Below are 12,435 nucleotides of genomic sequence, written 5' to 3' on the forward strand. Positions count from 1 at the left end.
CCCGATTATTGTTACTTTCCTTCTTATGTGTGGGTGTGTGTCCTTGTGCTTATGTGTGTCTTGGGCGATGCCCTACAGTGTTGTTATATCTTACTTTTCTGTTTGTTTAACTATGTAAGTTGCGTGCGTGCACGCGTGTGTACGTGCGTGCCTCTTGAATATTCATTCTTAATCCACTTTTCCCATACACTCCCTTTTACCCCTTACTCTTCCTCTATATTTTGCATAAAACTTAAATGTACTTGTCGGATTTTTGAAACAATCCGTCTATAATATTTTTCATTTACAGCTTCTTTTTTGTGGGCCTACTTTGCAAATGCGTGGCTCTAAGGCCGTGTTTGCAGTGCTCAGTGTTTCCGAGAAATCTACCCATACCTATTATTTTTTGATAAATATTTAACAGTTCTGGTGCCGTTATACTTTGAAACGTTTATGTTCGTAGTTTCTAAATATAGCAAACATCCTAATAAGTACTTTAGAAATATAATGTTTTACTTAACGTAATAATGGACATAAATAATTTTACGACTCTTGATAGTATATTAAAGAGAAAAATGCATGTTATCTTTAATTATTTGTACGATTGACGTACCGCCCAGAATGTGTAAGGTAAAATCCAATCATTTTTTAAAAAACCGTTACCTTCGATATGTTGTTTTGGGATGCTTGCAGTCATATTTTTGACTTCTAAAACCGCTTCGTCTACATTCTTCTTTCTTCCCTACAGTAATATACATAATGTCGAACAGCACAGGTTTATTTGACAGTAATACACATTAATCATTTAATGTCTCGCTATTCAGAATTATTATAAAAAAATAAAAAAAACACCTTTACAATATTAACATGTATCGTATAAACGTGAATGTAAACTCTAATCAAATGAAGCACTCCTACCTTTAAAACTATATTTTGCTCTTTAAGTGAAGTGTCCACACTCTTTAACCGTTCATGAAAGCTGAATTCTTTAAACATTTCCATCTCGTGATCTTTCACTTTCAAAATCTTTGTTATAGATTGTTCACGGCCATCAAGGTCTCCTTCCATTGAGATAGTCAAGTTTTTTAATTTCTCACTTAATTCCTCCACGGGCTTCATTTCACCAGCAATAACAATCCTGTTTTCGTCGAAACTAACAAGTATTGATTCTGGATCAGGCACTTCCATTCTCTCAATTTCGGACCTCAATCCGCCCAATATCTGCAAAGAATACGTGTTTTTGGCCATATACAATAACGTTGCAATTTCCTGAGAAAAATTAAAACTCAACTCAATAAATTTTGCATGTACATGTACTAATAATATCCAAATGTTGATGTATATCAGAAGCACCTACTTCTTACAGATCTACTAAATAATATTATGATAGTATTGCAATTCCTGCTGTTGACACTAAGCGTTATGCCATCAGTTGGTCTTGAATTAACGATGTAGGCACAGTAACTTAAATACAAACTTCAAGTAGACACCTCTGATTTCAGATATAAATGTTGTAAATTAAGGTTGCGAAAGAAATATAACATGGGTAAAATCTTTTCTTGTCTATTAATCAATTATGTCAATTTAATTTCAAGAAACATACATTTGTACTGTAACATGAATGTGTCGTTCGTTTTATATCTGACAATATATCGGAATACTTCCAGATTAAAATGAAATAATTCTGCAACGCTCGAATGCGTTTCCAAAAACGTCATTACCTTTTCGTTTATTTCCTGATGTCTGTTATCAACAGAAACTATAATTCTTTATTCTTTTACGCCTTCGAACTACGTTTACCCTCATACATCTGCTCTAATTTTGCAAGATGCTTCCTTCCGTCCCTCTGCCACTACAGTTGCATGGTAACTTTTGTATTTCTAAACTTCATAAGCCTTGTGTTGAGAAACGACTTACCTCAAGTGCAAAGTCCGTATACTGTACATATAACATTTTGCATATTTCTGATACAACTCCGGTTGAATTTTGCTTCCAGTTTTTAACTTTAGCTATTCCCAGTATGTCGTTTTCATCTACAATGCATTGTATACATAAATGTTCTTCACGTTTCTCATCAGGCCAGATAACTCTTCCGTGATGACTTTTCACCATTTCTTCCAAGTCTTTTCTATACTGTGTAGAGGTTTGTAGAAATCTGGAAGTCAAATTCACATATTTATTGTTAAACACTCTGAAAAACAATAATAAATAGTATCTTTAGAAAAATGGCCGATGAAATTTTACAACAAATGACCAAGACATTGATCATAGGGATTTTAATTCACTCTAAGCCTTCATTTTTCAGGTATCAACAAGTAAATGATCTCCCAGTACGTAAAATAGTATGTTTTACACAAATAGATTATGTCACTTCTTTACTCAATATTGTTTCAAAATTTGAATTATCCCAACTGATTAATGAGTAAATAAGCATAGCCACAACCTCGGGTTAAACACCTTGCAGTTCACTTATGTCTTCGAAAGAAATGAAAAACAAACCTGCACATATCTTTGTTCAAGTTATGTAAAACTTGAGGACCAGGTATTTTCAAAATATATTCTTCGTCCTGATCAATCAATGGATAGTGAGATGTAACGTCTAGTTTTGCATCATCTATCTCGTGGATTTCCTGTTGTACCACTCTTTCTGCATCTTAAACAAATAACTGAAATACTATATACCTTGTATTTTTGTTCCCACCTTGTATTATACAATGTACTGTATATTACGATGCATAATTTAAGGATTAAGGGACATAACTCGTGAAATTTAATAACTCGAGCTGCACATTAGTCTATAAATTTTGATTTATCTGAAGCAAGTATAAAGCATGATTCCGTTGCTCATGGTGCAAATAAATGTTATATGATATAAGCAGTTTCATATGTATCACCATTAAAAAAAATATTTGAATAATGTAGTAGATATCCAGTAAACAACGAAGTACCAGCTAGTATCTGCATAAATTTCAAAGCAATTTTTATCATGGCTTCTCATGACCATACTCAATAGAAAAAAATACCATTTAAATAGACGTGCAAATGATGTTTTCAGTTTGAATATAATTCAAATTTATTTGAATATGATACGAATTAATTACTTACATTCTGGCGACAAAACAATGACAGTACTGTTTCTTCGTAGATTATTAGCTTTTTATCGAGAAACTGGACATACACTGGAGATACTGCGCAATATTATTCAGCGTAAGAAAATGTCCATTCTACCCATCAATTCAAATTGATTTAATATAAATGACACAATTTGTTCTTAAGTCCGAGTAAAATTTTTAAAAATAGCTGTTCATGACCCTTTTAACATGACGACAGCTATTAAAATGACGCTACAAATGAAAAATGGTATGTAATAAGAAATAACAAACAACATGCATCTATTTAACACGCATTTTTGCTGTATGTCGTCTAATGAAACTATACCTTCAATTCTGTTAAATGTAATAATGTAATCCTTGAAATCATCTCTATGTATAATGGATTCTATCACTCCGCCTTTTGAAAGTTGTTCATTTTCAAAGTAATGCTTTAAGGCTTCAGGCGTTGTTTCCAAAGCAACATCTCTAATTCTGACTCTTTTGGTGCGCTCTACAGGAGTTATTGCGAATTCGTTTTCTTTCGGCGACAGATTCTCAATTTTTAACCGCATTTGTGTCACATCTAAAAGGAAAGAGCGTAAACCAAAATCTGGCGATAAACGACATTAATAAATTTGCATATGTGGCATTTCGTATATTCTATGTAAAGCTACAGTCACCTATACGGATACGTCCGTGCGGTGAGGTACGGCGCGGATGGGATTGATCTGTGAGGGGCGGACACGGATAAGTACGGAGCAGTACGTCTTAGTACGGGAAAAATGGTGAGAAACGGGGAACAAAAAATACAGGACGCGAATAAGTACGGACAGGTACGGCATAGTACGTTGAACTACGTTTTACTGCGCCTGGCAACTTGCTCAGCGCGTGGACGGGTCTGCGATGAACTACGTTGAACTACGCTTAAGTAGGGGCAGCCTCGTATTACTACGTTCAGCTACGGATCAATACGCATGACTACGGCAAGGTACGTTTCAGTAGGATAACTATGTTTTAGTACGTTTAACTACGGACGAATAAGTTTCAACCAAATTGGAATTAAGTCAAGCTCAAATGGCTACGGATTGCTCAAACTTTTGTGCATGTTCATGTTTGTGTATATAGTTTGTTATTTCATACCCCAATCACACGGCGCGGATAGCTACGTTTAGCCCCGGATAGAAACGTAGTAATCCGTATCGATCCGTACCTGAGCCGTACGGATTGATATGGATTGATACAGATTACTACTCTAAGGTACGGCTCAGGTACGGATCGATACGGATAACTACGTTTCTATCCGTGGCTAGACGTAGTTAATCGCGCCATATGTGTGACTGAAGTATTAAATGAAATTTGTATTTGAAAATTATAAATTCTGTAAAGCATTTTTTTCTATTCTAATCCAAACAAAAATCCATAATTTGGTTTAATCCAACGTTAATTTGACACCCAGGGACGGGCCGATTTCTAATGTTGGTAAAACTTGTTGTCCAACCCTTTTGTATTATCACACTTTAGCAAAATCACCGAATGTATTATGATGTACTATAGTATTATATGTCTTGATGTACTGTTGCTGTTGTATATATCTGTATTGTTCATTCATGTCTTGATGCAAATTTACTATCATTATGTGATGCAAATTTACTATCATTATGTCTTGTGTGATAATTGCAATAAAATATTATTAAAATAAACCAAGTGTTGGTACGGATTGATACGGATTACTACTTCGAGGTACGGCCAGGTACGGATCGATACTGATTACTATGTTTCTATTCGTGGCTAGACGTAGCTATCCGCACCGTATGTTTAACTGGGGTATAAGGCGGGTTGATTAAAGTACAACACGTATATATCAAAAATGTATGATATAGATATATCAGCTCTAAAATACTACAAATAAAACATAAAATGAATGCAAGTTTCAGTACCAATATCAATGTATAAACCGTTCATTTCGAGAAAAGGATCAATCCTAATTAAAGATGTGTATCAACAAGTTATGAATTAGTTAAGTTGTTTTACCTGGAGGTTTATCAAAACGTAGTAGGGCGATTTCAGATTTATCCCCTTTGATTACATCCAAAGGCCGCATTCCGCATATTTTTTCTATATATTTTGAAGTATCATCAGTTGTTGTGTCATCTGTCAATCCCAGTATGTATATCTTCAAAGGATCTGTTGGTGCTTGATGATATGGTGAAACAGACACCTCGTTGCCTTGAAGGACAAACTTTTCTCCTGATTCTGCCCTCTTTAACAAATCATTTGCAGCTGTTTTAAGAAACACATTTAGTTTTCATATATATTAATGAAATTTGCAGGTGAAGAGAAATGAAAATGCATATTTGTTTTCTTATTAAAACCCCATGTTTCATGCTATAGATTTATTACATTTAGAAAATTTGTTACTTATAAAATTAACGTTTTTGGAATTAGAACATGACATTTGAAACTCGTAACGTTAAATGCCATTTATTGTATTTAATTTAATTTTCTCTGTTAAATGCGCAGACATTTTGTAGTTTTGATTATATTATATGTTAATAAAGAGTTGATTTACAAAAGATAGATACCTATTCATTTCAAAGCTATTAAATAACTTTCAACTGCATTTCTAAAAGAAAGCTTTTCAGTACGATCACTGTTTCAACGCGACAACCCAAGTACCAAAGTCAACTTTAAATACCTCTCGTGTTCTTCATTGTTATTACGGCTTCCCTATGCGTTCTATCAACCTTAATGTCATCAAAACCGTCATCCACAGTTAGCATTTCTGTTTCAAAATTCAAACCCACGTCTTTAATTGACATGCTTACTGGGATTCCTTGTATTAATATTTGTCTGCATTCCGGTACCATGCTCACTTGCTCCTTTTTCGGTTCCGAGTAATCAACAATACGTAGGGGTCGCAACAGTTTGTCAGGTTTAGATACCCGTGTCGGTAGTGGTGGTGGAGTATCAGGTACTAACGCTGATGGATCAAGCTTTTCTTCATCTATAACTTCATAAACGTGACCTACAAAAAAAAAATGAAACATCGACATATTTTATCAAATATCTGATATCATATGTAATATATTTATTCTTCAAAAACTCACTACTCTTGGAAAATACAAAAATGATAATAACATAAAATGAAGAAATTTCGAAAGAAAACCATGCCATCTTTCTCCAAACGTTTACAAGTTTTTTGAATTTCCGATATGTAAAAAAGCTCATTTAAATTGAAACATACCACTGTCCGGCGAGGAAGTAATGTCTTGCGTATCAGAGTCTGATTCAGGTCTTTCTTTCGGGTTGTCTGATTCAGGTCTTTCTTTCGGGTTCATAATTAAATAACCTGAATCATCTGTTGATGGAACATATTTCTGCTCATGTAATACTGGCTGTTGTCCATGCAAAGATGGTTCACCGCCTTTTGTTTCAGTAGTTTTGCTTTCAACATTGGAACTTGAAGGCGTCGCATTTTTGGGTGTAAATGTTGCCGGCGGCAATGTCGCATCTGATTCAGTTGTTGAAATTGTTGATGCAGTCTGAACATCATTAACTGGTCTAATTGTCTTCGGCGTATCATAATCGCTACAAGGCGTAGGCTGTTTGTCATTTGCAGACATCATTGTAAGTTGTTCAATACTTCTGGCGCCTATAATACTATCTGTATTGTATTGATATAGCTAGCTGAAAAGCAAGGACACCACAACTCGTACTTAAGTAAGGATTTTGACTAGGGTACATCAGACTTCTAATAGCAAATGTCCTCAATTGCATTTTTCTGCACTATTTTTGCCACGAGAAGAAATCCATTAATAGAAGTTATGTTATACAAGAAGGGCGAACCTGGAGAGTGTCTCAAAAGAAAACTATGACGGGTAAACACTTCATATGATTTTAAAAAGTATTGATTTAATTCATTTTGTAAGTCTTTGTTTTTTGCTATACTGCTTGCAATTTTATATTGTCTGTATCTGCGATGAAACCTATTGCTCATTTTTTATAATTTTTATCTATCAAAATATAATGATATCTAAGACAAAGAAAAAAAACAACATTTTTTCCTCGTGACTCAACAAACAAAAAAACCCATAAAAAATGAACTTAAACTACAATATAATTAAAAACAATATGTTTCTAAAACAATATTGTACTTTAAATATATTCGATAATTAAAAACTTCATATACGTTCAGAACAAGTTAAAAATCACCTTTTGATTTAACACGTGTTAAGGGCGAATTCATTAAAATTATTGAACCAAGGGATTATTTTGCACGTTCATGTGATAAAAAAATAAAAATGCATTGAAATTAGTCATTGCAATCAATATTATAATATTTTTTATAAAATTTTGCAACTCGATCGGCGCTTGTATTCGACTCGAATAGATTTTTGTAGGTTCGATCCCCGGCCGCGTCATACCAAAGACGTGAAAAATGGTACCAGTACCTCCCTTGCTTGGCGCTCAGCATTAAAAGGGAAAGTGGCCTCTTCTCTCAAACTCTTTTGGCGATGGATTCCATCAGGAATGAGGTGTCGAGAGTGATTAATATAAGTTGTAGAACTTCCTTCACAATCGACCTTAAATAAATTCTGTATAAAAACTTACGACTGTTAAAAAAATCTTATTTTTTCTCATTTGTGAAACAATTTTAGTTAATACGTACGATGCTCATTAAATTTTGTTTTAAAATGGTGAAACAATTTGAATTTTTGATGAGTGACAAAATTAACTTCTTCCCACAACAGATAACGTAATGACTTGACACAATATTTTTCTTTACCCCTAAGAACTTTTCTTTTGCCTTCAGATCGCGTTTAAATTCCCCTACTAGTACAATAGAAATTCTTGCATTACTTCGGTGACCTCTTCAAAACACTTTAAGCGCAACTATTAACATTTATTGTAACGTTATGTACAACAAGGTCCCACCAATTTATTAACAAGAACGCCTTACATGAAAAAAGGAATGGTAAAACTGATCTGACAGATAGCGAAAACTAAGTACAAAATTTGACAGGTGGAATTTTTTCGGTAATGTCTACCTTCCTCTTCGACTTTCTTTGAAAAGCTCTTCTGCATTGTAGCTTACAACCCTTAAATTAAAATAGTGAAATAACTGACTTTAAACATACTGTCGTACAATCTAATATTCCTATCTATCTTTTATGCACGTATAATATAATTTTGATACCTATTTTGTATAACAATAATGCTGAAATGATCCGAACGCGACCGGTCCTTAACTCTTACCATGCTGGACAAGATCGATTCTGCCTTTGCGAGCAGCTAAGATCATGATCAGCTTGCATATCCGTGCAATCTGATGATGATCTGCACTTTATGCTATTCTCAGTCAGTATCGTTTTGGTAAGCACCCATTTTAACAGTTAATGGCACTGTCCAATTTCAAAAAATAGACAAGTTCATTATAGAAATTTAGCAGGATATGGGTTTTAAGATATAACTTGGGAGTGAACTTAGAATAAAACTTACGCACTTTCTTGAAACGGGACTCTGAAATCCATTTAACAAGTTTAAACAAATACTTAACGAGTATAAGTTTAACATAAATATACAATATTAATGTCCATAAACTAAATCCTATACATGCACGTAATAAAGATATGTTAAAACTTCCTGTTTACCAATACACATAGACGATAAGGATATGGAAATACAAAATAAAGAGTACGACAGTTAAACAAGATCCGTTGACACACAGAAAGCGTTCTATAAACTTTATCTGTTAAACCTTTAACATTTATGTAAAATGTAAACTTTAAATTGAATCACATATATACGTTTTGCAAGTTTTCTCATTGATTTGAAACTTGATATTAGAATGGATGATAAAAGAAGACGATTTTAAATGTTTGATTAATTATTCAAGTTCAAACAGATATATTTATGTATAATAGCTTTTCGAATAGCATATACATATAATCGGGTATGCACTTATTTATTGAAATGTCAGTCTGCAAAGCTCTTTTACTGGACGAAAATTAAAAAAAAAGATACACACGCTTAATTTCATTACTGTGATTATATTTTTAGATAAGGAGAAATTCTGAAGATAACTGAGATCTCCCTTGTGGCAGCGTGCTCGAGCTTATACCTTTCAACTCGTTTCTTTGCACTTTCAGACAGATGCAACATTTAAAACGGATCAATTCTGTTTGATACTGACATATCAATGAGCGTTTTAATAACATTTCTGCCTTATAGTGGCTATAAGTTATGGATTCGTGAATAATACGCATTGTGATTGAAAAAAAAACTCAGGTCAAATATCCTTTAAATGCTAACACGCATTCTGCCTTTATCTTAAGGCATCAGTTCACTTAAACACTTTTATAGTACAGACAGATTTCCTGTGAAATTAGTTGCCCGTATCAGTACTGGACATACGTTTTCTTTAGATAAAAGACTGGAATTCAAGGAACAGACTTTGATTCATAGTAAGTATATTAAATTAAAAAGAATGATACAGGATGGAGTGGACAATAAAGACATATAATTTCCTCATGTGTTCATAGAATATGAAACTGTTACACTGTCGTCCCATTCTTTCTCTTCCTTGTAACAAGTACATAATTATGATTGGCGAACGAAAGGATGGTCATTCAAATCACTTGATCAAATGTAATTTACTTCCTTATACGAGTATAATAACGAGGACAAAATCTCTCTCTCTCTTTCTCACTCCCTCTCTCCCCCCCCCCCCCTCCTCTCTCTCTCTCTCTCTCTTATTAAAGATAAAAGTTTATGGTAGATTTCCCGGAAGCACTGTCTCATTATATTGGTCGACTACGTGTCTTGAAGTGTAGAACATTTATGTTTCGACGCTAGAGTAAAACCTGTTTACTATTCAGAAGCCGGAATTGCAACAGTTTCACAGGCAGAATTGCGAGAACCTAACAGGCGGAATCGCGTGAAAATCACAGGCGGTATTGCGAGAGCCTCACAGGAAGAATTGCGAGAACCTCACAGGCGATATTGCGAGAGCCTCACAGAAACAATCGCAAGAACCTTACAGGCGGTACTGCGAGAGCCTCACAGGCAGAATTGCAAGAACCTCACGGGCGGAATTGCGAGAGCCTCACAGGCAGAATTGCAAGAACCTCACAGGCGGTATTGCGAGAGCATCACAAGCAGAATTGCAAGAACCTCACAGGCGGTATTACGAGAGCATCACAGGCATAATTGCAAGAACCTTACAGGCGGTATTGCGTGAAAGCCTCAAAGGTGGAATTGCGAGAACCTAACTGGTGTAATTGCGTGAAACTCACAGGCGGTATTGCGAGAGCCTTACAGGCGGAATTGCTTGAAACTCACAGGCGATATTGCGTGAAAATCACAGGCGGAATCATGAGAGCCTCACAGGCTGTATTGCGTGAAATTCACAGGCGGTAATGCTACAGCCTCATGGACAGAATTGCGAGAACCTCACAGGGGAATTGCGCGAAACTCACGGGCAGTATTGCGACAGCCTCACAGTCAGAATTGCGAGAACCTCACAGGCGGTATTGCGAGAACATCACAGGCGGTATTGTGAGAGCCTCATAGGCAAAATTGCAAGAACCTCAAAGGCGGTATTGCGAGAGCTTCAATGGTGGAATAGCAAGAACCTCACAGGCGGAAGTGCGTGAAACTTACAGGCAGTATTGCGAGAACCTCACAGGCGAAATTGCGTGAAACGCACAGGCGGTACTGCGTGAACCTCACAGGCGGAATCGCGAGAACCTCACAGGCGGTATTGCGTGAAACTCACAGACGGTATAGTGTGAAAATCACAGGCGGAATTGTGAGAGCCTCACAGGGGAATTGCGCGAAACTCACGGGCAGTATTGCGACAGCCTCACAGGCAGAATTGCGAGAACCTCACAGGCGGTATTGCGAGAACATCACAGGCGGTATTTTGAGAGCCTCATAGGCAAAATTGCAAGAACCTCAAAGGCGGTATTGCGAGAGCTTCAATGGTGGAATAGCAAGAACCTCACAGGCGGAAGTGCGTGAAACTCACAGGCGGTATTGCTAGAGCCTTACAGGCGTAATTGCTTGAAACTCACAGGCGGTATTGCGAGAGCCTTACAGGCGGAATTGCGTGAAATTCACAGGCGGTATTGCGTGAAAATCACAGGCGGAATTACGAGAGCCTCACAGGCGGTATTGCGTGAAACTCACAGGCAGTATTGCGAGAGCTTCGTAGGCAGAATTGCGAGAACCTCACAGGCGGTATTGCGAGAACATCACAGGCGGTATTGTGAGAGCCTCATAGGCAAAATTGCAAGAAACTCAAAGGCGGTATTGCGAGAGCTTCAATGGTGGAATAGCAAGAACCTCACAGGAAGAAGTGCGTGAAACTTACAGGCAGTATTGCGAGAACCTCACAGGCGGAATTGCGTGAAACTCACAGGCGGTATTGCGTGAACCTCACAGGCGGAATCGAGAGAACCTTACAGGTTGATTTTCGAGAACCTCACAGGCGGAATTGTGTGGAACTAACAGGCAGAATTGCGAGAGCCTCACAGGCGGAACTGCGTGAAACTCACAGGCGGTATTGCGAGAGTCACACAGGCGGTAATGCGAGAAACTCACAGGTGGAAATGCGTGAGCCTCACAGGCGGAATTGCGTGAAACTCACAGGCGGTATTGCGAGAGCCTCACAGGCAGAATTGCGAGAACCTCACAGGCGGAATCGCATGAAAATCATAGGCGGTATTGCGAGAGCCTCACAGGCGCATTCGCGTGAAACTCACAGGCGGTATTGCGAGAGCCTCACAGGCAGAATTGCGAGAACCTCACAGGCGGATTCGCATTAAAATCATAGGCGGTGTTGCGAGAACCTCACAGGCAGTAATGCGAGAACCTCACAGGCGGAATCGCATGAAAATAATAGGCGGTATAGCGAGAACCTCAAAGGCAGTATTGCGAGAATCGCATGAAAATCATAGGTGGTATTGCCGGAGCCTCAGTGATGGAATTTCGAGAGCCTTGTTTTACCTTTACGGTCTGACTAAAGGGCTAAGTCAGACTATTAAAATCTTATGCAGGAAATGACGATTTATGATGATTACAATATACTTACTAATTTCTTTCAAACCCTAGGCATGTTTCAAAATTGAATAACATAAAGTTAAAAAATAATAAAGTGTTCGTGTTATCTGCCTGTGCAATGTATTCCTCTAATAATTTCCGAAAGACAGCAAAGAACATCACGCCATTAAACAGTTAATTTATGAAATAACGATATTTTTTTATTAGAAAATATGAACAATTTCTATATCGCAAGTGTGAAAGACATTGTATAAAATAAAAGCCACATTGATCAATGTACATATTAACATGTGTACTTTTA

At 36.6% G+C, this 12,435-nt stretch overlaps 1 protein-coding gene across 1 annotated transcript in view; it reads right to left on the reverse strand.

Annotated features, from left to right (window-relative positions):
- The window catches only part of LOC123529664 (uncharacterized), a 75,022-nt gene that overhangs the window by 17,898 nt on the left and 44,689 nt on the right, over positions 1-12,435 (reverse strand). Inside the window, exons 21-28 of the mRNA XM_053520753.1 lie at positions 6,316-6,754; positions 5,767-6,096; positions 5,103-5,351; positions 3,418-3,654; positions 2,479-2,632; positions 1,897-2,134; positions 898-1,200; positions 643-721 (exon numbers count right to left, since the gene is read on the reverse strand). Of these exons, the coding sequence (XP_053376728.1) occupies positions 643-721; positions 898-1,200; positions 1,897-2,134; positions 2,479-2,632; positions 3,418-3,654; positions 5,103-5,351; positions 5,767-6,096; positions 6,316-6,754 (2,029 nt within the window). The remainder of the gene's footprint in view (positions 1-642; positions 722-897; positions 1,201-1,896; positions 2,135-2,478; positions 2,633-3,417; positions 3,655-5,102; positions 5,352-5,766; positions 6,097-6,315; positions 6,755-12,435) is intronic.

The sequence above is a fragment of the Mercenaria mercenaria genome, chromosome 13 (assembly GCF_021730395.1).
Source record: "Mercenaria mercenaria strain notata chromosome 13, MADL_Memer_1, whole genome shotgun sequence".
Taxonomy (NCBI): domain Eukaryota; kingdom Metazoa; phylum Mollusca; class Bivalvia; order Venerida; family Veneridae; genus Mercenaria; species Mercenaria mercenaria.